At 44.7% G+C, this 27,381-nt stretch overlaps 1 protein-coding gene across 2 annotated transcripts in view; it reads left to right on the top strand.

The window, feature by feature from the left end:
* The window catches only part of CPNE3 (copine 3), a 437,917-nt gene that overhangs the window by 371,235 nt on the left and 39,301 nt on the right, over positions 1–27,381 (top strand). For both annotated transcript variants that reach the window (XM_069220439.1, XM_069220440.1), the window contains exons 13-14: positions 9,588–9,639; positions 11,956–12,089. In XM_069220439.1, the coding sequence (XP_069076540.1) occupies positions 9,588–9,639; positions 11,956–12,089 (186 nt within the window). The remainder of the gene's footprint in view (positions 1–9,587; positions 9,640–11,955; positions 12,090–27,381) is intronic.

The raw sequence follows: 27,381 nt of genomic DNA on the forward strand, positions 1-27,381 counted from the left end.
CTAACATAGTCGATACAGCTACAAACTCAACTATCCTCCTCAAGATAACCTAATGTTGCCTTTTAATCCCAACCGTTTGATGAGGAAAAATGAAAATAAATTAATAACTACCTCCATGATTGCCTAAATTCATCAATACCTTTATAAGCCAACCTCCCTCTCTATGTGCCATTGGGCATAGAGTGTGTTATCTGTTAAAATTATATATTTTGTTATAAACTTCCATACTCAATTAACTCCAAGTGTGTGACTATAGGTCATGAATATAAGTTCAGATTCATAGTTCATGGGTCAGCGTTTCAAACTGAGAGGCTACCAAGTACAAGATATTGAGGAAGCGCAACAGAGAGCTATCAAAACCTCTAGACAGGATACATTGAGGTCCCTTCTGGTTACAGTTAGTAATGATAAAAAGGATAGGGTCAGGATGGTGGCTGATTACACAGGGACCTCTGCTGTTTTGAGGAAGGTGATGAGTAATCATTGAAATTTTTTATCACAGGATGTAACCTTGAAGTGTTTGATTTCAAATAGACCTGAGATTACGTATCGGAGGGGTACATCCTTAAGGTGCCTTTTCAACCCCCTATATTGGTCGCAGGATCATTGATTGTCCGAATACAAAAAAGGTTTTTCAAATTTGGCCAATGTGGGGTCTGCAGGTGGGCATGTCATGGTAAGAAAGACTTTGGAAATATTGGCAATCGGATGTTTAACCCCCAGGGTGCCCGGTGCCAAGGACGAGACCAGCTCGTCCTGCTATGGGCCATCTGGGGGGAGCGCTAGCACTCCCCCAGATGGCCGAGCACCCCTCTCCCCTGGGCAGAGATGGAAGGGGAATCGCTTCCCCTTCGACCCCCACCCGACCCCCATGGGGTGCAGAAACCACTAAACACCAGGGATTACGTTGTGTTTTGGGGAATTTGCTGTCACGGGCACTAGGCCTACCCACACAAATGAGGTACCGTTTTTATCGGGAGACTTGGGGGAACATAGAATAGCAAAACAAGTGTTATTGCCCCTAGTCCTTCTCTACATTTTTTCCTTTCAAATATAAGACAGTGTGTAAAAAATACGTTTATTTGAGAAATGCCCTGTAATTCACATGCTTGTATGGGCACCCCAGAATTCAGAGCTGTGCAAATAACCACTGCTCCTCAACACCTTATCTTGTGCCCATTTTGGAAATGCAAAGGTTTTCTTGATACCTATTTTTCACTCAAATTAATTGCTGTATACCCGGTATAGAATGAAAACCCACTGCAGGGCGCAGCTCATTTATTGGCTCTGGGTACCTAGGGCTCTTGATGAACCTACAAGCCCTATATATCCCCGCAACCAGAAGAGTTCAGCAGACATAACGGTATATTGCTTTAAAAAAAATCTGACATTGCAGGAAAACGTTACAGAGTAAAACGTAGAGAAAAATAGCTGGGTTTTTTTCACCTCAATTTCAATATTTTTTTATTTCAGTTATTTTCTGTAGGAAAACCCTTGTAGGATCTACACAAATTACCCATTGCTGAATTCAGAATTTCGCCTAATTTTCAGAAATGTTTAGGTTTCTGGGATCTGTCACTCACTGGAAGGTGGCTGAAAGCACAAAAAATCGTAAAAATGGGTTATGTCCCAGTAAAATGCCAGAATTGTGTTGAAAAATTGGGTTTTCTGATTCAAGTCTGCCTGTTCCTGAAAGCTGGTGATTTTAGCAATGCAAACCCTTTGTTGATGCCAATTTCAGGGGAAAACCACAAACCTTCTTCTGCATCCCTTTTTTCACATTTTCTTTGGAAAAAAAAAGAGATTTTCAATGTATTTTGGCAAATTTCTTGGTCTCCTTCAGGGGAACCCACAAAGTTTGGGTACCTCTAGAATCCCTAGGATGTTGGAAAAGCAGGAAGCAGATTTGGCATGGGGGCCTAAGCGCGCCCTGCCCCAAATAGGCAAAAAACGGCCTGACACCTGAGGGAAGAAAAGGCCTGGCAGGGAAGGGGTTAAAATTGAATCGAACATCAATTGTAGTACAACCTTTGTGGTGTATATCTTATTATGTAATTGTGAATGAATGTACGTTGGGAGCAGGATTCCCCCCACCCCTTTCAGAGTAAGGATTAGTGAACATTTGAGGGCACTGAAACAGGATGATGAACAGTAACCAATTCTACAACATATAAGGATATGTGAGACACAAGGAGCAAATAAGGTTTTCATATTTTTGGGGATTGAGCATGTACCCAAAAAACCTCAGGGTTGTAACAAAGCATTGCATCTTAGGAGGAGGGAATTGCTAGGGATCATGCGCCTCAAGGCAGTTGAGGATGGATTAGATATGGACCAGGAACTGTGGTACTTTTTGGGAAAATAGGATTGTTTATTTTAATTGTTTTTGACTATATAGTAGGGTTGCACAGCAGTCTAAATATCAGCAATAAGATGAATTCAATGTGAAGTATGTATTACTATGAACTATGAATTTGAACCTATGTAATATACTGTAATGCACCCTGCCCTAGGGCTGTAAGCCCTGCTAGAGGAGTTACTTACATATATTGCTTGCAGTGTTAGTGGACATGGCACACAGGCTGTGTGCCATGTGGTGTTTTCAGTTTTTGGAGCTCTTATCACACAACCTGCAATGGCAATCTGTACAAGATTGGCGCTGAGTCTCTCAGAGTGACACAAGTTGTGCTGCACCTCTGAAGGCCCTCTTCAGTAACCATGCCCTAGGTACCCGGGTTACAGTTTACTAGGGGCTTATAGGCGGCTAAATGGCATGGTCACTTGGTATCAAGTGACCAGGTGTCTTTGTTTTAGGGAAGGAACACTGGCACTGGGGACATGGCTAGCAGGAACCCATTGCATCTAAAAAAAACAGACAAAAGGGGGGTGGTATTGCGACCAGAACCTGGCTCCCTACAACCATGCTTCGCTGTGGTCCATTGGTTTTTCAGGAGATATCCATTCATCATGGACATGCCATGTGACAAGACTCATCTGTATTGGGACCAGGCAGATTTTGTTCTTGCATGGAAGAAGTGCGGGGTCAAGGCACACTTCCTGGGCTTATTCCCCCTACCTCGCCAGCCACAGGGGGTGGGGGTCATGCGACTGGAACCCAACTCCCTACAGCGACACTTCACTGTGGTCCACTGGTTTTTCAGGAGACGTCCATTCATCATGGACATGCCATGTGACGGGACTCACCTGTATAGAGATGAGGTAGACTTGTGGGGCTAAGGCACACTTCCTGGGCTTATTGCCCCTACCTTGCCAGCTACATCAGCTCTACTGCTCGTTTGCAGCGTTGACAGAGGTACCCTGTACTGCCCGCTATTCCAGGCTCTACAAGGTGCCCAGCAGTTTTGCGTTGAGGACATGGTGTGCACCTGGACTGTGGTCAAGGTCATCGGGCTGCCCATTCCACCACCCGGCATGTAGCCCCACCTGTCAAACTCCTTTAATGTGCCCTTAGTGGATTACAGCCACCCAGTGGGAAGTAGGATCTGATGACTATTGCTGGGTTGGCAGCCCATAACATCAGAGAAGTGGGTCCTGCCAACTGTTTGGTGGGGATATGCCGTATTTTTCATTCTCTCACCACCCCACCTTCTGCCATCCCTCCAGTGAATGAAAGAAGACCATCTCTCCATTTTGCAGCAGGATGTGCAGCCCGTTTGGCCAAAGGGGTTTTCGAGGGGGTGTCTGCACCGGAAGTAAGATGTGGTTGTTATTCCCGCCACTTTCTGGTGCCCAAAAATATTAGATGCCTACATCATATTTTTGACCTGGCCCTCTCGGCGCCTTCATCTGCAAGACGAAATTCAAAATGCTGACACTCACTGAGGTCTTTTCTGTCCTCATTCCTTTAGAAAGGATGGTGGTTTTGGGCCTGCAGGGTGCCACTTTCCAAATACCCACCCTGCAAGCCCATCAGCGCTACCTACAGTTCGTGGTGCGCCAGGAGTATTTTCAGTTGGCTATACTACCCTTTGGTCTCATCAGCGCCCCTGGAATGTTCCCGAACGTGATGGTGGTGGTAGCAGTACACCGTCTTCAAACACCTCTGCACTATGGTATGCCTCCTGTTATCCTTGGGGTTCACTATCAACGTGCAGAGTCATACCTTACTCAAATGGTCCCCTTCATCAGAGCCATTCTGGACGTGGTTCAGTTTTGTGCCTTTCCTTCAGAGAAGAGAATGGTCCCTATCTTTTAGCCTCAGTCCTGGATTTCATTGAGGTCAACACTGAGGCTGCAGAGACTGATAGACTCCTACATTCTGCTAGTCAAGCACGCCAGGTAGCATATGCAGGCCTTGCAGTGAATCTCGCATCTCAGTGGGCCCTATATCATGGGAACCTCTACGACCATGTTCCAGGCGGACAAGCTCCGCCATCGATGCCTAGCAGATCCTGAGAGGCAGTTACATCCATAGGTAGTGCAAGTACTCTTCCGCAAATGGGTAGAACCTTGGTTCAGTCTGTTCCCCACCGCCAAGACACACACAGAGCAGCACTTCTGAGCATTGCTGTTTCCAAGGCATCTCTCACTCTGAGATGCGTTCGGCTTGAGTGGAACTCAAGGCCTGTCTATGCCTTTCTGCCTGTACCACTCCTGTTTCGAGTTCTCAAGAGGATAGGTAGAGCATCTGTCCTCCAATCAGGCTGCCACTCTGGGAGGATCTGTTGTCAGAGGAGACTGGCAGGGTTCTGCACCTGGGCTTTCACAATCTCCACCTTCATGCTTCGCATTTGAACGAAGACAGCTGAACACCTTCGACCTTCCTCCGGAGGTGGTGAATGTCATCTTGGCAGTCAAACACCCCTCGACAAAAATTATATATAGCAGTCGTTGGGACAAATTTGTAGCTTGGTGTGGTATTTCGCAGATAGACTCCCTTCAGACAAGTTATCAGTTTTTTTATTTTGTTTTGTTCCTGGTCCAGCAAGGCTGTGCTCTAGGCACCGTTATATGGTACCCTTTTGGCTTCTTTGCTGTTGTCAGATCAGTTCTCATTGCTTAAGTCCCCTGTCGTTATTTGCTTTTTGAAAGATTTGTAATAGTGTTTCCTCCTTCTCCCTTTGCCATTCCACAGTGAGACCTTAACCAAGAGAACACTGAGCTTTTCTATAGATCATATCAAAGGACACAGGGTGGATGATCAGTTCTTTGTGGGATTCACTGGAGCGTAACAAACAGGCAAGACTGTGCAGAAGAGAACCATTTCCTGCTGGGTTGTGCTCTGCACTAAGATCAGCTACACATTTTGCTAAAAAAACAGCCCTTGTAATAACTGCTCATTCTACAGTTGCCAAAGCTGCTGCCACTGTGTTAGCATGCAGAATCCCTGCATGTTCATTTTACCTTCGGTAATGCTCTTTCTGCTAGCTGCTGATTCCTTTTCAACACTCTGACTCCCTCTTTCTGTGATTGAACTCTATCCATTAGTGAAAACCCAAGTATAGGAATCCTCACACTGGTCACATCAATGTCTGATGTGCACTCCCTTCGAACCACTTCATAGCTGCTCCTTGCAGCTTCTTGTCCTCAAGATAGAGTTCCTCATCATCATAACATTGGTGTGGCATGTGAGTAAGCATCAAGCTCTTTGTATCAACCCACCCTACACCACCTTCTTCCCAGATAAGCTGTTTTTGTAAACAGGGACTTCTTCTTTGCCTAAAGTTGGGACTCCATTCCTTATCCGTCAGAGCATCACCTGGCCTGCCTTCCGTGCTTCGCCGCACTCCTCTATGGAGGAGATAATCCATTGCCTGGACCCGGAGAGAGCACTGAGCTTTTACATAGATCATACCAAACAACACAAGGTGGACTATCAGCTCGAGTTGTCGCTGGGGTGAAAAAAGGTGAGGCTGTGCAGGAGAGAACCATCTCCCACTGGATCATGCCCTGCATTAGGAGCTGCTATGCATTGGCTAAAAAGCAGCATCTGGAAGGACAAAATCCTCCTTCTACAAGTGCCAAACCTTCTACCACTGTTTCGGCATGCAGAATCCCTGTCCTGGACTTTTTTCAGGTGGCTGCAAGGACTAATCCATTAATCACTTTTGTCTGGACAATCAGGTCTGTCAAGAGAGCATTTTGTCCCCTCAGTTCTGAAGGACTTTCTGGTTTGAGTCTAGCCCTAGACCCACCTTATAAATACCTATTGCATTGGTATTGATTCAAAAGGTAAGGAATCTTTTGCTAAAAGTTCCTGTCAGGAGAACAAGTTTGTTACCTTCAGTAATGCTCATTTTGATAGACTATCTCGCCGCAGATTCCTTTCTTCAAGTGCACTGTTCCTTACTTATTACCTTCATCCTTTCTCGAAGAACACCTCTAACTCTGACTGCTAATAATCGACCCTTTTTACCTCTCTAGCCTACTCATTCCTACAATCAAAACCCTTTTCTAATCCATGCCTATCCCTTTCTCTCTCTAGTGAGAATGAATGCCATCTTCTCATGACCCCCACTCCGATTCCCTTCCCTATTTTGCTCCATCCTTTTCTTTTACATGTTCTTACTTTACATTTTGGAACAGTACTATTACTGTAACAAATAATTAAATAATATCATTGGTGTTGAGTACAATAAAAAAAATGAATGTTCAGAAGCGGTGTGCTCTAATTTATATGCTGCTTGCATGGTCTTTTTGTAAATGTTGCTGCTGTTGATATATATTACATTAGAATAAAGGCATAGGCAAGGTTGAACAAGAGCATCTGGAAGCTAAAACCGAATGGAATGGCAGCAGTTTACATCATCCTATGGAAACAGGATTCCATATGTTAGAAAGAGGAGGGTTATGTTTCCATGTTTTGTGGACCTTTTACCTTGAAATGCAATGAGTCTGGCGAATTCCAGAAATATAGCAGGGTGCTAAATTATTAGTATAAGCACAATCACTTAGAGTATCATTTGCAAGAGTCTCATACTATGACCACACATTAATAAAAAGATATCAATCAAATAAGTGCAAGCCATACTTAGCGTTCATTGCACTGCTGAATTGGAAGTCCTGCGTAGGAAGCTAGATGTCCAGGCCATCATAACCTCTTTCTGTTTTTCAAATATTGGCGATAATAATGCCATAGTATTTTTGGGGACTTGAATTTAATATATATGTGTTTAATTTTTTTATGTGGCCATTGGATTTTAATGTCACTCCCAGATCACAATCTGGATAGATTCTTTCAAGCAAACCAAAACATAATCTCTTCCTGTATGTTGTCAGATAGTACTCTTTAAGTGTTTGCCTCAGATCTAATTCAGTGAAAATCATTGACATGGCAATTCATCACAGTACCACCCTTAAGGCAGGGATTTCATTGATGATGCATTAACATTTAAAGAAGTCTCCTTCTAAAGTTATGTTTTTTCTGCTAGGTGTCGAACATGACTAGCAACTTTAAAATTATGTAAATTTGAACTCTATATCAGAAATCAAGTCACGATGTTCACATTACTTTTAGCTGCAGAATTAAAATCCCAAAGCCAGTAGTTTGTATTTCTTGTTTTAATCAACACATAAAGCCTTTAAATAGGGATTGTAAACTTAGGTCCCACCAGTGAACTGGGCATAAGCACTTAGCTGATATGCCTGTTCTAGATCTGTTTCTTCATGCAAGAAGGAGATTGACTGTTTTCTATGCATCTACAGGAGGCTTAATTTCAGAGGCCAGTTTCAGAAAGACTCCTGATTGATTCTTCTGATGTGACGAATACTGATCTTGAATTGTTCACTAAGTAAATATTTGGGGTTATGGCACACGTGATGCCAGGATGTGCACGTCCACCAGTGTGTGTAGCTAACAGGATTGTAGGGTCCTGTGCTTAGCCTGTATACCAAGAGCAGTTCCTTACCTTTGACCTTCACATTGGCAGGAAAAATAGTGTCTGAAGTTGACTCAGAAGCTATGTTTTATAGGTTGGGGTTGTATTTAGCACATGTAAGGAATAGTGATCTAAGCCCTTTAGAGCAGCAGTGCACATATTCTATGAATGTATAATGGAATACATCTGCACTCAACTTTATTGCCTCCTACATCTCAGTGTTTGGAATGACAGGGGTGCAGCTCCATTTCAAAAGCATCAATAGATGTGTACACTCGATAAAGGAGGCATGCCTTTATTTGTGTTGGTGCAGGTTTGGGATCTAACCTGCTTGATTGTGGGTTTTTTCGGGTCCCATAGTGCCCCGGTTTTAGCATCACTAACGTATAGGAGTTTGCATGAAACCTCTGTTGCACTCTTTGCTGACTCTGTAATCAAAAGAAGAATATTTGCCTAAGAATTAGCATCATGTAGCCAACTGTTATTATTGCTTTTAAAGTCATTATCCTTCTTCTCCAACAGAATGTGTTCCTGTCTTTGTCATAATTTTACGTCAGTATTGACTTTTTAACAATGTACAGGTTCTCATAGAAAGTTAGATATATTTGTGCTGATTTTTCTGACAATAAAAATGTTCCCTGAAGGAAGTGGACGATTGGAGAGGCGGATAGTTAGTGCTTCTGTTATTTCATGCGTCATTATTATTTTGGGTGAGAGCCTGATGTAAAGGGTAACAATTGGAGAAACTGAGAAGCTCTGTGGTATTTTGAAATATTAGAGGAAAAAGCACCATTCCTCAACAAAGCTAAACCTACAGAACCATCTTGCTATATACATGAAATGTATGAAAATAAAACGTGTTAGTTGCAATATCTTGTTTCAGAGTTGGGTCTGGAACGTTAGAAGATGTGCACAGTAAAACGCAGTAAATTAATAGAAAGTGAGGCACACTTAACCACTATTGTGATTGAATTGCAGACTGACAGAAACAAAGTGAAAATTAAAGTTTGCAAAGTAAGTTAACAGTATCTTTTTTGATATGGGTGTAGACCTGGATTCTACTGCACTTTTGGATGTGACTGGCCGGTCCATTCTCATTTACTCACGTAAACCTTAAAAACAATATTTCTGCCTTTTTCTGCAGTGCAAATACAAGTAAAGTGTTGCAACCAATGATGATTCAAAGCTTACACTTGACAGCTGCAGGAGTATATTTGTCCTAGCATACGTATTAAAATACTCTTGGGAATCTCTGCTTCAGGTCCAGAATTATACTTTTGCATGGAACAAAAAGTGTGACCATGGCCAATAATTTGTTCTGTTTTTGACACGGCAAACAAGGAAGGATTCAGCCCTCTTGTATGTATTTCTTTAAAATGCTAAACGAGTCATGTAAAGAGACAGATGCCCTTTAACCTACATAGAGTGGTATAGCTGAATGAGGGAGCCTGGCCAATGCCCACCATATTACATTGTAAAATAATTTGGAGTAGAATCAAAATTGTTCATGCCTGTCAGTCATAAAATGTACTTTACAATTAGCTTATCATGTCTGTAATATCTGTGCTGTGTTCAAACTATGTACTTGACAATAGAGATGGGTATTGTGTACAAACAAAGAGAAGCAAATAAGTTGTGAACACAAATATACTGATGAAGGAGAACTACAACTTATCAAAAGTAACCATGTTTATGCAAATGACACTTAGATATTTTATCTCAAATTGTTCATTTTATTTATGTTGTCAGGTATCACACGAATTTCCACTGAACTTTAATCCTGCAAACCCTTTCTGTGCAGGTAAGTTTACGTTTAACTATTTGCTAATAACAATCATCTATTGCATGTTTCTTTTATTAATTTTTGGATCTGTGGGTTGCCATGACTCCTAACAGCAGACTAATAAAATGGCAATCCCTGTCTAGTAGAATACATCTATTTAGTTATTATTTAGAGACAGCTTATACATTTTATCTATTAGTGCACTCTCTCCATGTGACAGAGTCACCATCAGTTACGGCTCAATTAAATGGAGTCTTAGAACCGCACTCCTTATCGTTCTGTCCCTTTTTTTCCTCTTTACTAATCATAAACTGTAATTCACTGCTATAGTAGTAGAACAAAATCCCGATGAAGCCTAGCAGTAGCATGAGACAGGCAGCACACATCTCTGTGATGACTACTGGCATCACATAAAGGCACCTACACCAGTGAATTCTTATCCCAGCCTCAGAAGCTTGGCACGTCTCAGTGACTCCTCATCTGTGTTGCAACACGAAGTCCCTGCTCAAGGTAGCCCTGGGATTTTTACACTTTTGCCTGGTGCTGTCTGTCAGTGTGTCACCCCACCCTTTCCAACTTGTCACAGTAAATGAGAAAGCAAGACGCTGAAAGCTAAAGCTGTGTAGTGCATCAGAGCCATACTGTTGCTCTTTGCAGCCTCAATTTCCTGCTTGAGGCAGGAACTTCAAATGGAGCACCGGCAACAGATGAGCTGAAGTAGTACCTGTGCAAGCAGCTAAGAGCAAGTAAAAACTGCTCCTAAGTTAAATGTGTGTATGGGAGGGAGTGAGAGTGTGTCATTGAGCGAGAGAATAAGTACGAAAGACACAGTGAGTCGATGGGAGCTTCCATTGACTCACTGTGTCACTCGTATGTACTTTATGTGTTTTTTTTCTGGTGACCATAACCTGAGGGCATAGGCTAGGAGATCTGTTATTTTATCATGTGGACCCACTTATTTTCCGGATCTTTTCAAAGAGCTTAGTATTCCGTTTGGGACTTTGTTTTCATCCCAAGGTAATGTATTCTTTCCATCATGAAAAGGAAATTATCTTTTTTCATTATTTCCATCTTGCATAGATGGGATGTGGTCAGTTGTCCAGGTGTATCTCACTATATCTCAGGACTACAAAGAACTGTGAAACCTACATTTTTGTAAATTTTGGTGTCTGCAGGCGTGGGCATCAACCCTCTTTTCTTTCTAGGTTTCATGAATTAAAATGTGTTTTCACTGGCATCCTCTTCCCAGAATCTCTCCTCTCACCATTAATTGAGGGTTGGTGTTCATGAGTTATGGCTGCATTCTGAGGACTGTCGTACTTCTATCCAAACATCTGTAAGGCGGCAAAGTGGACCACTTCACCTTTGTCTCCCAACATAGACTGGATTTTGGGAATCACCAGTCCTTGGAATTTACACCAAGTGGCTGCTAAATCTTTCTTTCCAGTTTGTATCTGCGGACTTTCTGGTAAAAACTAGATGTGGGGCATCAGCCAAGAGTCTTTTTAGCTGAGGAATCTGGTCAATCCTCAAGTAGTAAGCACTGGTGCGAGTTCTGGAGATAATGCCTGATTACGAATAAGTAATTTTCATTAATTTGATTATCCTTTTCTTTTATCAGTACTGAAGACTGTCCATCCTCTCCCACTCATAATCTCAATTTCTTCAGGATTGAGGATGACAGGACGTGTTTAGGGCCTTTCCTCAATTTATTCCCCAGGTACTGTTAGGAGTCAGGGGACGTTAAGGAGGGTGATGAACAGCCATTTTATTGGTTTTATTGCTGGGTCATGTGGTGTCTGGATGGTCGTGTAGAACCGTATACAGTAAGTTCTGATAAGAGAAAAGGTGATGGGATTAATGACGTTTACTGGTTGGTAATCAATGTATCATGTAATATTACAGCCCACACGGCTACTTCAGTTGTCCATTCATACAAATGGTGCTATAGTATCATGAAAATTAAAAAATACACTATTTCACATAATGTCTATCACCACTTTTTTATCAAGTAAAAACAAAACTTCACTCCATTGTATATGTGCAATTGAATATAAAATGTGAATGGTGAAGTAGAGTTACACATGGAGAACTTGCTTTTTTTGTCTACATGTGTAATGGTTTAGTTGTCAGATATCAAACATACCTTATACAAAAGTTCATAACTTTATTTTTAAAGATGGAGTTGTTGTGCACTACTGGCGTCAGTAGATTGTACTCTAAAAGCAACATCTGTAATTAGAAGCTACCATATTTTTGCCAGACTAAAGTACTGCAATGAATACATCACTGAGTTTTATCTGCAGTTACAAGGCTTGATCGTTGTTTTCCCAGGTATTCAAGGCATTGTAGATGCATATCGAATTTGCCTTCCCCAGGTGAAGTTATATGGGCCCACCAACTTTTCTCCAATTATCAACCACGTGGCTAAGTTTGCTGCAGCAGCAACCCAACAGCAAACAGCTTCTGTAAGTATTTTCCTTAGTGTGTTTTTTTTGTCTTACAGGGAACACCTTTACAGTAGCATATCATGTTTTTTCATGTTGCAGTTCATTAAGTAACACCACTTTCATCTAAAAGACCCTTCTTTATGAGTTTTGAAGTATTTCCAATATAGATAGAAACACGAGTTTCCTCCCAGATAAACAATGAGTTGTGCAGGCCAACTGTACTCAACAATGTTCTTGCTTCTGTAGATGTTTTAATAATTTTTCATTTACTCCCAATTTCTGGTTGCAAACCTTTCAGTAGTGTGGTAATGCCATATCCTAAAGCATTCCAGGTGCAATATTACCAGTACAGTTTACCAACCCATCACATAATGAGGGTCATACTTTTTGAAGGAAATTACCTATATAAGATACGTGTAGACAGTCTTTGCTTAATGTTCCCTGCACTATACAAAAAGCTTGAACAAAGTTCCTTTCTGGGGCGGCAGCTAGGATCTGTGTTTAAAAATCCTGAAATAAAGAGTCTTAGAACTCCAGACAAAATGCAGGATGTTTCAGCTGATACTTGAAGAGAGAGAATTAAAGGAATGTTTTGATCGCAATTGAAATGCATTGTTAATTTTTGTCCCCGATATCCCATGATCATAGCAAGATTTGATATGCTGAGGCTGCGGAGGAAGCGAATGATGATCATAATGCTGGAATTGCCACTCTTGAATCCTATAAAACAATCCAGGACTACAAACATAAAACACAAAATATCAATGGAAAAAGAGAATCTTAAAAGAACCATCAAACTTAATCCCTAAACTCTTGCCACATTCAGTCATTGGTAATCTGTAAAATGATTATAGATAAAACATAAAATGCAAACAGATATAAGGCCTCTGAGTAGACCGTAGACAATGAAAAGTCTTGAGAAAGTCATTGGGTGCTTTCACTAACAGAGCTGATAAGTACTAGTGTGCTTATATGCATCTCTCAGGAGTAAACGGTTAGCAGTTGAGGGATCTGAATGAGAGGAAGAATTTGATGACCTACCTCTGCAGTAGTTTGTTAAAGTTGTTTAACCCCTTCGCTGCAAGGCCTTTTCCCCTCCTGTGCCGAGCCTTTTTTTGGCTATTTGGGGCAGTTTGCGCTTAAGCCCTCATAACATTTTGTTCACATAAGCTACCCACGCCAAATTTTCATCCTTTTTTTCCAACATCCTAGGTATTCTAGAGGTACCCAGACTTTGTGGGTTCCCCTGAAGGAGACCAAGAAATCAGCCAAAATACAGTGAAAATTTTGTTTTTTTCAAAACAATGTGAAAAAAGGGCTGCAGAAGGCGGCTCGTGTTTTTTTTTTTCCATGAAAATGGCATCAACAAAGGGTTTGCGGTGGCAAGATCACCACCTTCCCAGCTTTAAGGTACAGGCAGACTTGAATTTGAAAACCCAATTTTTCAATACAATTGTGACATTTTGCTGGGACATACCCCATTTTTACTATTTTTTGTGCTTTCAGCCTCCATCCAGTTAGTGACCGAAATGGGTGAGAAACCAATGCTGGATCCCAGAAAGCTTAACGTTTCTGAAAAGTAGACAAAATTCTGAATTCAGCAAGGGGTAATTTGTGTAGATCCTACTAGTGTTTCCTACAGAAAATAACAGCTGAAATAGAAAACAATATTGAAATTGAGGTGAAAAAAACAGCCATTTTTCTCCACGTTTTACGTAACTTTTTCTTGTGATGTCAGATGTTTGAAAGCAATATTACGTCAGCTGGACTCTTCTGGTCGCGGGGATATATAGGGCTTGTAGGTTCATCAAGAACCCTAGTTACCCAGAGCCAATAACTGAGCTGCACCTTGCAATGGGTTTTTATTCTATATCGAGTATACAGCAATTCATTTGCTGAAATATAAAAAGTGAAAAGTAAGTATCAAGAACACCTTTGTATTTCCAAAATGGCCACACGATATGGTGTTGAGAAGCAGTGGTTATTTGCACATCTCTGAATTCCGGGGTGCCCATACTAGCATGTGAATTACAGGGCATTTCTCAAATAGACATCTTTTTTACACACTGTCTTACATTTGGAAGGAAAAAATGTAGAGAAAGACAAGGGGCAATAACACTTGTTTTGTTATTCTGCGTTCCCCCACGTCTCCCGATAAAAATGGTACCTCACTTGCGTGGATAGGCATAGCACCCGCGACAGGAAATGCCCCAAAACACAACGTGGACACATCTCATTTTCATAAAGAAAACTGAGCTGTTTTTTGCAAAGTGCCTAGCTGTGGATTTTGGCCTCTAGCTCAGCCGGCACCTGGGGAAACCTAGCAAACCAGCGCATTTTTGAAAACTAGACACCTGGGCGAATCCAAGATGGGGTGACTTGTGGGGCTCTGACCAGGTTCTGTTACCCAGAACCCTTTGCAAACCTCACAATTTGGCCAAAAAAACACTTTTCCCCCTCATTTCGGTGCCGGAAAGTTCTGGAATCTGAGAGGAGCCACAAATTTCCTTCCACCCAGCGTTCCCCTAAGTCTGCCGATACCAGTGGTACCTCACTTGTGTGGGTAGGCCTAGCGCCTACGTAAGGAAATGGCCCAAAACACAACGTGGACACGTCACATTTTTTCACAGAAAACAGAGGTGCTTTTTACAAAGTGCCTACCTGTGAATTTTTCCTCTAGCTCAGCCGGCACCTGATAAAACCTAGCAAACCAGCGCATTTTTGAAAACTAGACACCTAGGGAAATCCAAGATGGGGTGACTTGTGGGTCTCTGACCAGGTTCTGTTACCCAGAATCCTTTGCAAACCTCAAACTTTGGCCAAAAAAACACTTTTTCCTCATTTGGGTGAGTTCTGGAATCTGAGAGGAACCACAAATTTCCTTCAACCCAGCGTTCCCCCAAGTCTCCCGATAAAAATGGTACCTCACTTGTGGGGGTAGGCCCAGCACCCGGGACAGGTAAAGCCCCAAAACACAACATGGACACATCACATTTTCACAAAGAAAACAGAGCTGTTTTTTGCAAAGTGCCTAGCTGTGGATTTTGGCCTCTAGCTCAGCCGGCACCTAGGGAAACCTAGCAAACCTGTGCAGTTTTGAAAGCTAGACACCCAGGGGAATCCAAGATGGGGTGACTTGTGGGGTTCTGACCAGGTTCTGTTACCCAGAATCCTTTGCAAACCTCAAAATTTGGCCAAAAAACCACTTTTTCCTATCATTTCAGTGACAGAAAGTTCTGGAATCAGAGAAGAGCCACAAATTTCCTTCCACCCAGCGTTCCCCCGTGTCTCCCAATAAAAATGGTACCTCACTTTTGTGGGTGGGCCTACTGCCCGCGAAAGGAAATGCCCCGAAACACTATCTGGACACGTCAAAATTAACAAATACAAAACTACCTGTTTTGCAGGGGGCACCTGCGTTTTTGGTCCTGGGCTCAGCAGCCTTCTAGGGAAACCTACCAAACCCAGACATTCCTGAAAACTAGACACCCGAGGGAGTCCAGTGAGGTGTTACTTGCGTGGATCCCCCAGTGTTTTTTACCCAGAATCCTCAGCAAACCTCAAATTTTGCTAAAAAATCAATTTTTCCCAAATTTCTGTGTGGGATTGCCTCACTGGGACACATTTCATACCACCCAATGTTTCCCTCAGTCTCCCGGTAAAAATGATACCTCATTTGTGTAGGTGGGCCAAGTGCTTGTGAAAGGGAAGAGCAAAACATGTTGATATTGAGGGGGAACCAAAGAGGGTCCAAAAGGGCAGTTTGCAAAAAAACATTTTTAGGCTGATAAGTGCAGCAGACTTTTTGTCGGTATAGATGAGACAATGCTGGGTGGTAGGAATTTTGTGGACTCCTGCAGATTCCGGAAGGTTCCATCACAAAAACGTGGGGAAAATGTGTGATTTCCGGCAAAGTTGGAGGTTTGAAGGGGATTGTGTTTACAAAAATGGTGTGGGGTGCATGTGAAACACACCACCCTGGAATCACCCAGATGTTTAGTTTTCAGATGTGTCTAGGTCTTGTGGATTTTTCTACATGGCAGCATCCCAAAGTCTATAAAGTGCAGCCCTCACCATTCCAAGTGGGACTATTTTGAGAGTAAGCCAAGTTCTCATGGCCCCAATGTAAAACATAAACCCAAAATAATCAAATGTCTTCTTGCTTGCTGTGGGATAAGATGTTTTAGAGTGCGGGGGAGAGCTGAAAGACTGTTACCCCCGTCAGTTGAGGTGGGGCATAACCAGGCCCATACTGGTTGGTAGCAACCACCCCAATATTTTTCGTTTTTTTTTTTTTTTAATTCCCTGGCATCTAGTAGACTTTCTGCCCCCCTGGGGTGTGGATCAGGGGTAATTGCCCCATCTGGCCACTGGTGGGCAGAACAACTTTGGCCCCATTTATTTGGGGTGGGGGTATAGCCATACCCCCACCCTCTTATTTTTGAGAAAAAAAACTTCCCTGGCCTCTGGTGGGCTTTCTGCCTCCCCTTGGGCTGAAAGGCTTCAAAGGGAAGGAAACGAATTTCCTTCCCTTTGAAGTCTCTCAGAGCATTTCAAAAGCCGGATTGTAAAGCAATCTGGCTTTTGAAATGCCCACTAGACACCAGGGATTTCTTACAAAATTGAAACTGGCATGAGGGGAGCGACCCCTTGGGGGCAATATTTTTCAAGGCCTTTTCTGCCCCCCCGTGGGGCAGAATCCACTAGGCGCCAGGGGAAAGTAGCCTCTGATGAGGTCAGCGCGCATTTGCGTGCTGACATCATTAGACGTCACTGGGGGTTCAGAGGGGTTGGGGGTGGAAGGGGAAGGGCTTCCCCTTCCATCCCTGCCTGGGGGGGTTGGGAGGGAACTCTATGGAGGGAGCGCTAGCGCTCCATTCGGGCTCCAGGTCGAGGACGTAATGGTTACGTCCTCGGCACAGGAGCACTGTGCCACATGATGTAACCATTACGTCCGCGGCACAGAAGCGGTTAAACTATTAGGGTAACTCAGGGGTATCAACGCCAAACAAGGCAACAGTAATGCATTGTATACCCATGATAATTTCTTTGTTGGAAACACCAGAGAGACCAGAGATTCACAAAAATCTTTGTAAATAAAATTTACACTGTTGAATCGTGTCTAACATGGATAATTTTTCAGATATAAGAAATCATTTACACATAAGACTCTCTAAAGGCTTTTCCCACCATTTATAATGAAGAGCGTGAGAAATATATCCATTAAAAATCGTTTCTTTGCTACAATTGCTATACTATCTGCTGAGTGCAGTTTCCTAAATACTATTGATTGGCCATCAGCTTTATAAATGAATGTATATTGTAATCAGCAACATTCCATGATGGTAGCTGGTTAATATATTTTTTAAAGTACATTTCTATTAACATTTTCAGACATAAGAAAAAAGGAAAATGTTGCAATGTCATACAATAGCTCTTATGACCTGTATACAGTGATGTTTGCACATAACACATCATTTTTGGGTGTTTAATCACAGAATGATGTAGGAGGGGGGACAGGAGTAACCGTATTTCATGGTGTTCAAACAGGAGAAACCTGGACAGCATATGAGGAGTGGGGTCAAAATGATAAAGACAAGGGGTGGGGGAGAGAGGGGTGGTAAAACTTCTATGTCCCACAATGTTTGACCAAGGTGTGGATCTGTCTACTCACTCTGTCTATTTGCCCACAGACACAACACAAATGTGTACTTCTAACGACTTGTGTGCCTCTGAGGGGTGCAGCCCGCTTGTTGATCTAGTCAGTCTCCAGTTCATGTATGCGAGGGGGAAATCTGTGCATGCTCGGGGATCCCCAGGTGAGGTCTTATAAAAACTGTCCAGGGTCCACTCCAAACAGCTTGCCTGCTTTGGCAAGAGTTATAAATGTGTGCTTAGGTAGAGGTTGTCTGCATTCTGACAGTTTCCCTCTATACATGGCGTCATGTTAATGGTTTCTCTCAGACACAAAAAGGGTGTGAACCACCAGAGTGAGAGCAGTCTTGCATACAGTGCACATTTTAGCACTTGTTGTCGGCTTCTTCCAGGCCTGTGCAGCCGGGAATACTATGAGTTGTGTACCCATTGGAGTTCTGCATCTTCCCATTAGGAGCCTTGGGAGATCGGTCGAAGGCACCAGACCCACTAGTAGTTTTTCTTTCTCCTAATTAGGTCTTCCTAACACCATAAAGATGCATATTGAAGTAACCCCACAAGGTAGAAAAGTTGGAGACCTGGGAGGCCTAGACTTCCATCCTCAAGGTCCAATTTCAAGGTCTCAGGTTTGACCCTGCTGCATGTGCCAGCCCAAATCAGGGAGACCAGCAGTTCATCATATCGCCCAAACAGTGCTGTTAGTACAAAGTACAAAAGGAATTCTGCATGACTTATGGGCATCTTGGTAACAGAACCATTTTGCTAAGAGCCACCCTCCCGTGTCTGTCAACGGCCGGGTCTTCCAGAACACCATGGATCGAGTGAAATCCAGCATAGTACAGCCCATATTCAGATCATATTGCAGGTGTTTGTCATGTGTCACTTGAATCCCTACGTATCAGAAATGATTTTTTTCCCAGGGGAGACCCACAACTCGGAGATCTGTTGTTGGGCGAGAGGCCAATGCTACCACGGAAAACAACACCGTCTTGTGGCAGTTAACTCGGAGGCCTGATACCGCCCCGAAATTTTTCATGAGTTGTAATAGTTGCGGAGCAGAGTGGACGGGATCAGTCACATAAAGGAGAGTATCTTTTGCATACATGAACACTACGTGGGTGATATCTCTCACTCTTATTCATTTGTCACCAGGTTTATCCCACAGATAGAGCACCAAAGGCTCCATGGACAGGGGAGATCCCTGTTGTGTGACCCTTCCAGTGTTGAAGGTCTCCGACACCATCTGGCCCATATGAATTTGTGCCCTTGGTGCCGTATATAACAGGCGGATCCAAGCCATGTATTGTGGGCCGAAATCAATTATGCAGAGTACCTCCTAGAGGTACATCCAGGAAAGGGTGTCAAATGTTTTTGTGTCTAAAGGTACCAACGCAGCGTCCTCCTTTGCAGTTCTGATGGTGTGTAGGATGTGGGAGAGTCTCCTTCAAATCATATGTGTGCCCTCACCTGGCATAAACCCACACTGATCGGTGTGGACGAGCCAGGAGACCACTTAACACAGCTGCACCACCAGGACCTTTGTCAGCAGCTTGACATCTACATTGAGCATGGACAGTGGTCAAAAAAATCTTGGATCATTAGGTTCCCTGCTGGGTTTCGTCTGCATGATTGAGTGCCTCTCGAATATGATAGGGCAAAACACCTGCCGCTTTAGCCTCTTGGAATGTGTCCAGAAGCTTGGGAAGGAGTTCAGCTGAGTATACCTGATAAAACCTTACTGGGAGGCCGTCTAGACCTGGGCACCTCCCTCTAGCCATATCATGGAGGGCCGCCCTCAATTCTTCTCGTTGAATTTCTCCCTCCAAGTCTTCCCTATTCTCCGCCATCAAGCAGTGTATCACAATCGCATCTAGAAACGCTTCTGCTTTGTGCAACCGTCCCTCCCGGATCTCCATGTGTGCCTCTGCAGGATGTTCCTGCAGTCTGAGGTCCATTGCAGCTTGAGCAACAACCACCTGTCCATCTGCCCTCCTCAAGGACAGGATCATGGGGGGGATAGGGTGTCTCACGTGGCAGTCCAGCTTGTCCCATACCTCAACAACTCGCCTATGTGCATCTGTGAGATCCCCCAGGTCCTCCTCCCCGCCCCTCACCTGTTGCTGGAGCTGGGTCAGCCTGGCTTCACCCTGCAACAGCTCCCTTTCAAATTTTCAACAGGTGTCATATACTTTCCCTAGGCATTCCCTTTGGATCATCACCTTACATGCCCCCCCGCTCGACACCTCGCGTCTCCGTGGAAGTCGAGTTATTTATGAAATAACCCTTAAGTGCCAATTGTATATCAACTTTAAGCTCAGCAGCCACCAGTGCCTTCGTTCTGAGTCTCCACAGTAGAATCTGAGGGTTATATCTGGCCGTATCGCATTCTAAAAGGATAGGGGCATGGTATGAGAGGAACTGGACCTGGTAGCCCAGTAATGTTTATCGCACCGCCTGTGGTAGTAAGGAACCGATCCAGTCTCCTGTGGGTGCAATGCGTGGGGGAGTAATAGGAAAACTCCGCTACCATTGGGTGATGTTACCGCCATAAAGCCATACACTGCATCCCAGGAATAGTCTCAGTCAGGCTGTCAGTCATGTTCGGTTTCGTACCCAACCTGGGCAGGTGTCTGTCCAGTGCGCATTAATCACACAGTTAAAATCTCCTCCCCAAATTAGGGGCATGTCCACATAATTTAAGAGTTTGTTCTTTGAGGGCGACTCCCTCGTCTGTATTGCAAGCGTAGACATTTAGTAGGCACAATTTGACACTGTCCAGTTGGTCGTATAATAAAATGTATCTCCCCTCAATGTCCGCTGTGTGACCAAGCTGCTGCAAAGGGCACCCGGGCATAGGAAAAATAGGTTGATGAATACCATTGGCCCCTCCATTTTTTTTTTTTTATTTCTGAGCTCCACCCTCCGTAAGGTGTGTCTCCTGTAACATGACTATATGGGTCCCTGTGCGTCTCAAGTAGGCGTGTGTCCTATAGTGTTTTATGAAACCTCTCCGGCTTAATCCCGCTGTCACCACGAATCTCCAGCCAGTCCCAGACATCTTCTAGTGATGTGAAAAAATTTGAATGGACATGCAAAATCTTAAGCTTAGCTGGGTACAAAAGCATATATTGGAAGTCCCATCACCCTCAGCATCTGCTTGATGCCACCAAAGGACTATCATGATTGCTGAACTGTCCATGTGTAGTCTGGGAACATCCTGACCACATGATTATCAAAGGTTGGATCTTCCTTTTTATGCACCACCTGTAGAACTGTAGACTAGCATTGCTCTCTCTGTGGTTTGCGATGATGGTTCTTGAAGTACCTCCCAGCAGTGACGGGGGGTTGCCAAAGTATCTATGTCTGGGAGCTGTGCTTTAATCCATTCCTCCAGAATGAATTCTGGTGTGGAACCCTCTGCACTTTCCGGGAACCCCACGAAACACAGGTTGCATCTATGGGCCCTCCCTTTCGCATCTTCTGCCCTTAATTCTAGCTTGTGCTCTGGGTCTCCAGAACTGTCACCGTGGCCTTGAGGGTCTGCATCTCCATTTGGAGTAAGCTAACTTGCCTCTCGGTTGCAACCATCCTTTCCGTCATTTTCCAGACATCGGCGCGCAAGAAGTTCATGTCTAGATCTGTTGTCTCAATTTCACCTTGCACCGCTGTGCTGGATGCTTCAATGGCTGCTAGGAATTACTGTCCTCTTGGACCCTTTAGTATCTGTAGGCTGCCAGCATCCGCCCCATGTTGGCCTCCCATCGAGTTTTGGGCCGCTAACCAGTCCATGGTGGTTTGTTGCGCAAACTATCACGACCCACAGGCCTAATGTTGCTGGCCAGAGTCATCAGCAATGACTACGTTGGCAGCAAGCAGCTAGCACAACTTCAAGCTGGTGGGAGGAGGCGTGTCTTCATCTCCAGGCAGAGGCTGGGCAGAGGCTGGGCAGAGGCAGAGGTATTTGTGTCACAAATGGCGAGGGTCACAGTGCACACTTCTTATTTGGCTCCCCAGTAATAGGGAAAATGCGGTGACCCCCAGGTTGTGAACAGCTGTGCATGAGCATCTTTCCGATCAGGTTATCCCTTTAGGTGGATCTTCTGTTGTAGCAACAGGACAGGGATCTGCAGCAAACCTGCACGATCTGCACCTCCATGTGTGGATAGTGAGCAATGGCAGTTAGATCCTTTTTATATACCTTAGGAGGCTGTGGATATCATCCTCGCAGCAGCCGTCCCCGTACAAAATGTATTTATGCAGGGAACTGGGAAAAATTTGGCCTCATGTGGTGTCGGAAACACAGACTTCTACAAACAAACTGTTGACTGTTCTGTTTTGTTTTTTTTATCTTTGGCCCAGCAAGGTCTTACAGTGGGCACCAGTAAAGGTTGTCTGTCCTGTCAGCCTTTTTGTGATTGCTGGACCAGCCATCCTTGTTTGAATCTGCTATTGTGATGCGGTTTATTAAAGGTTTGACACACTTGTTCCCTCCCAAACCATTTGTGAATCCCAGTGGGACATTCATTTGACCCTTACATTCATCTTGTGTACACCCTGCAAGCTGATGCACGGCTGCTGATTGTCTTTTGACTTTCAAACCTATCTACCATTGTAGTCACTTCAGCTTGTCCTGTGAGTGAGTTCCAAGCTCTCTCGGTGCAACTGCCCTACACCTTCTTTTTCCCCTGTAAACTGCTGTTGTGAACTAGGTCAGCCCTTTTGTGTAAAGTCGTCATGCCGTTCCACTTTGGGCAATCCATTACATTCCTAACATTCTTTGCCACTCTTCACCCCTCAAATAAGGAAGCACCCTATTAACTGGTCCCCAGAAGCTTTTATATCGATCCCAGCACAGGCCATCAGGTGGATGGTCAGCTTTCTGTGAGGTTCTTTAAGCTAAGCAAAGTAATGCTGCACAGAAAAGGACTCTGAGTTGAGTAGCCCTCAGCATCAAGACTGAATAACCATTAACCGAGAAGCAGCCTCTAGAAGGCCTGAGTGCACATTATACCAGGTCCATTGCACCTACTATTGTGTTGACAGAGTGCCAGTTCTTCACATCTGCCAGGCTGCGATGTGGGCATCAGTGTGCATGCTCATGAAGCACTATTGCCTTGATATTTAGGGCCAGATGTAGTAAAGGTTTTTACCCATTCTGTGTCTATGGGAAAAAGTGTTTGTACATATGGCCCTTAGTTCTGAGGGGAAGGGCCTTTTGCATGTTCGGTCCTGCACAACATTTTGGTCTGTATCCTCTCCACAGACCTTCCCTTTCATGGAGATACTCCTTAGATTTCTGGTATAAGGGTGTGAACCTGAGGTTAGAATGACCCCTCAGAGCAAGTTAATTACCGTTGCTGACACTCTTTCTGGTGGATATTATCTATCACACTGCAGATTTCTCACTGCCATCCCACCTCCCAGTTATGTAAAGTGGCCTCTTTTTACCATCGAAAAATGTCTGACATTACAGATCTGCGAACTGGTACTAACAATTATTTTGGGCTCTGTGTCCGAGGGCATGGAAAGGGTCTATGCTAAAATAGTTAGACATTTAAGCTTTATTAAGTGGATTTCCATTTGGAATCCTGATTTTGCGTTTCAAAATGTCTGATTTGTATTTACCATTTTCCTGGCACGTGACACATTTTTGCATGGGAAACTTTGTGACTTTAACCCTAATGCGGTGAAGTGATAATCCTAAATGTTCTCCAGACAGTTATGCATAGGAGGGTATAACTACGCTAAAGTCCCAAAATGGACATAGTTGGGGGATTATTGTGGTAAGTCCTTTGCAAGGCTTTCAGAGGCTGTGCTGCCCTGCACTTGTTTCTCGACTCCCTGTTTCTTTATCCTAGTGAGCTTGACAATCATGCTAACCTGCTGGAGGTGCGCCCTGTTTTGTAAGACATCAGATCGGAACTCTCTTGTCAGGAGAACACCGAGGGGCTACTTCCTCTCTTCCAAGGCTATATGGAAACTGATGGTGGTGATGTGGTGTTTCTTGTCATGGGCTGAGGATTTTTACCTGTGCCCGTGTGTGGGGGCTGCCTGCTGTCTGCCCACCTTCCAAGGTCCTTTCATTACCCCATATTTTGGGTTCCAGCCCTTGATCATATTTGGAACATGTGTGAAAGTCTGGTTTTGCGTATCATTTGCTATATGTTTTGTGTGTACAAGTGTATCTGAACATGTGTGTGTTGGAGTACACTGATTTTTGTGTGTGTTGGACAAGATAGTGGTCTCGTATAGCTAGCCTGTGCCTAGAGGCTGCGGATGGAGCCATCCCAGATTTTATGCTGTGATTGCACTTTACAAACATTTGTTGATAAGTAACTAGATTTCACTTGGCCTAGGTTTTCGCTCATACAGTGAAACCCACCCTTCTAGTTTCTTGTGTTGTGGCCATCTTCGCTAGCAACCTAACCTTCTAGATAAGTGAATAAATATCCCCATCAGAGCCAGCACAGACCAGTCCCCTTGAGGCCTCTATTTCAGGAAACACGCAGATTTGGCTAGCAACTGCCGAACTTGCTCTTGCAAGAATGGTGGGGGCACTGAACTTCAAACTCCTGGAGTTGTTGTGGCATTTCAAATTACCACAAGAGGTATAGAAGTAATGCCCCCTCAAAAAGTTCTCTATTCATTGTTTTGAGTATCAGTCACTGAAAAGACCAGCCCAGGAGAAATTACAAGCGTCAGGAGTGTACCTTCTTTGCAGTTACCATTTTGTTTCTGAACTGGAACGCAGTGTGGAAGTGCCTGTATTTGACCAATAGAGAGTTGAAGGGCCTTCCTACCTGCATGAGGTGCTGGGATATGCCTGCCAGAGGAAGGAAGAAGAATCCTCGGCTAAGTGTCTAGAATGCCTCTCGTGAGGACAGCACTAGGAAACAAGACTGGACAGCGCCTAGCAACCCAAATGAAGCAAGATTCATCTGCTGGTGGAGGAGCTGCTCTGCTGCCTTCGTCACTTTCAGACATTGAGAAGAGGTGAGTCTGCTTGGTTCTGAATCAACTGTGCCAAGTAGTGACTGTACATACCTCCCCTCGACTGCTGCCATACCAGGAGACAGTGGGTCTTCTTCCCCATGTGGGTTGTAGTTCTGTTAGCTGGAGCTGTCTACCCTGAATCTTGAGCGTTAGGATTAATCTATTTTACTGCTACATTAAGCAAGTGTAGGAAAGTACCATCTTGCCTGGCATGTTACCCCCATATTTCACTGTATATATGTTGTTTTAGTTGTATGTGTCACTGGGACCCTGCCAGGCAGGGCCCCAGTGCTCATAAGTGTGCCCTGTATGTGTTACCTGTGTTATGACTAACTGTCTCACTGAGGCTCTGCTATCCAGAACCTCAGTGGTTATGCTCTCTCATTTCTTTCCAAATTGTCACTAACAGGCTAGTGACCAATTTCACCAATTTACATTGGCATACTGGAACACCCTTATAATTCCCTAGTATATGGTACTGAGGTACCCAGGGTATTGGGGTTCCAGGAGATCCCTATAGGCTGCAGCATTTCTTTTGCCACCCATAGGGAGCTCCGACAATTCTTACACAGGCCTGCCACTGCAGCCTGAGTGAAATAACGTCCACGTTATTTCACAGCCATTTACCACTGCACTTAAGTAACTTATAGGTCACCTATATGTCTAACCTTTACCTGGTAAAGGTTAGGTGCAAAGTTACTTAGTGTGTGGGCACCCTGGCACTAGCCAAGGTGCCCCCACATGGTTCAGGGCAAATTCCCCAGACTTTGTGAGTGCGGGGACACCATTACACGCGTGCACTACACATAGGTCACTACCTATGTGTAGCTTCACAATGGTAACTCCGAATATGGCCATGTAACATGTCTAAGATCATGGAATTGCCCCCTCTATGCCATCCTGGCATTGTTGGCACAATCCCATGATCCCACGGGTCTCTAGCACAGACCCGGGTACTGCCAAACTGCCTTTTCAGGGGTTTCACTGCAGCTGCTGCCAACCCCTCAGACAGGTTTCTGCCCTCCTGGGGTCCAGCCAGGCTTGGCCCAGGAAGGCAGAACAAAGGACTTCCTCAGAGAGAGGGTGTTACACCCTCTCCCTTTGGAAAAAGGTGTTAAGGCAGGGGAGGAGTAGCCTCCCCCAGCCTCTGGAAATGCTTTCATGGGCACAGATGGTGCCCATTTCTGCATAAGCCAGTCTACACGCCCTGCTCTGGCGCGAAACTGGACAAAGGAAAGGGGAGTGACCACTCCCCTGACCTGCACCTCCCCTGGGAGGTGCCCAGAGCTCCTCCAGTGTGCTCCAGACCTCTGCCATCTTGGAAACAGAGGTGCTGCTGGCACACTGGACTGCTCTGAGTGGCCAGGGCCAGCAGGTGACGTCAGAGACTCCTTCTGATAGGCTCCTTCAGGTGTTGCTAGCCTATCCTCTCTCCTAAGTAGCCAAACCCTCTTTTCTGGCTATTTAGGGTCTCTGCTTTGGGGAATTCCTTAGATAACGAATGCAAGAGCTCATCAGAGTTCCTCTGCATCTCTCTCTTCACCTTCTGCCAAGGAATCGACTGCTGACCGCGCTGAAAGCCTGCAAAACTGCAACAAAGTAGCAAAGACGACTACTGCGACACTGTAACGCTGATCCTGCCGCCTTCTCGACTGTTTTCCTGGTGGTGCATGCTGTGGGGGTAGTCTGCCTCCTCTCTGCACTAGAAGCTCCGAAGAAATCTCCCGTGGGTCGACGGAATCGTCCCCCTGCAACCGCAGGCACCAAAGAACTGCATCACCGGTCCTCTGGGTCTCCTGTCAGCACGACGAGCGAGGTCCCTTGAATCCAGCAACTCTGTCCAAGTGACTCCCACAGTCCAGTGACTCTTCAGTCCAAGTTTGGTGGAGGTAAGTCCTTGCCTCCCCACGCCAGACTGCATTGCTGGGAACCGCGTCTTTTGCAGCTACTCCGGCTCCTGTGCACTTTTCCAGGATTTCCTTTGTGCACAGCCAAGCCTGGGTCCACGGCACTCTAACCTGCATTGCACGACCTCCTGAGTTGTCCTCTGGCGGCGTGGGACTCTCTTGTGCAACTTCGGGTGAGCACCGTTTCACTCCACTTCGTAGTGCCTGTTCCGGCACTTCTCCGGGTGCTGCTTGCTTCTGAGAGGGCTCCTTGTCCTGCTGGGCGCCCCCTCTGTCCCCTGACCCAATTGGCGACATCCTGGTCCCTCCTGGGCCACAGCAGCATCCAAAAACCCTAAACCGCGAGCTTGCAGCTAGCATGGCTTGTTTACGGTCTTTCCGCAGGAAAACACTTCTGCACGACTCTTCACGACGTGGGACATCCATCCTCCAAAGGGGAAGTTTCTAGCCCTTGTCGTTCTTGCAGAATCCTCAGCTTCTACTGTCCAGTAGCAGCTTCTTTGCACTCACAGCTGGCATTTTCTGGGCATCTGCCCACTCTCGACTTGATCGTGACTTTTGGACTTGGTCCCCTTGTTCCACAGGTACTCTAGTCTGGAAATCCATTGTTGTTGCATTGCTGGTGTTGGTCTTTCCTGCAGAATTCCCCTATCACAACTTCTGTGCTCTTTGGGGAACTTTAGTGCACTTTGCACTCACTTTTCAGGGTCTTGGGGTGGGCTATTTTTCTAACCCTCACTGTTTTCTTACAGTCC

Source organism: Pleurodeles waltl, chromosome 2_2 (genome assembly GCF_031143425.1).
Source record: "Pleurodeles waltl isolate 20211129_DDA chromosome 2_2, aPleWal1.hap1.20221129, whole genome shotgun sequence".
NCBI lineage: Eukaryota > Metazoa > Chordata > Amphibia > Caudata > Salamandridae > Pleurodeles > Pleurodeles waltl.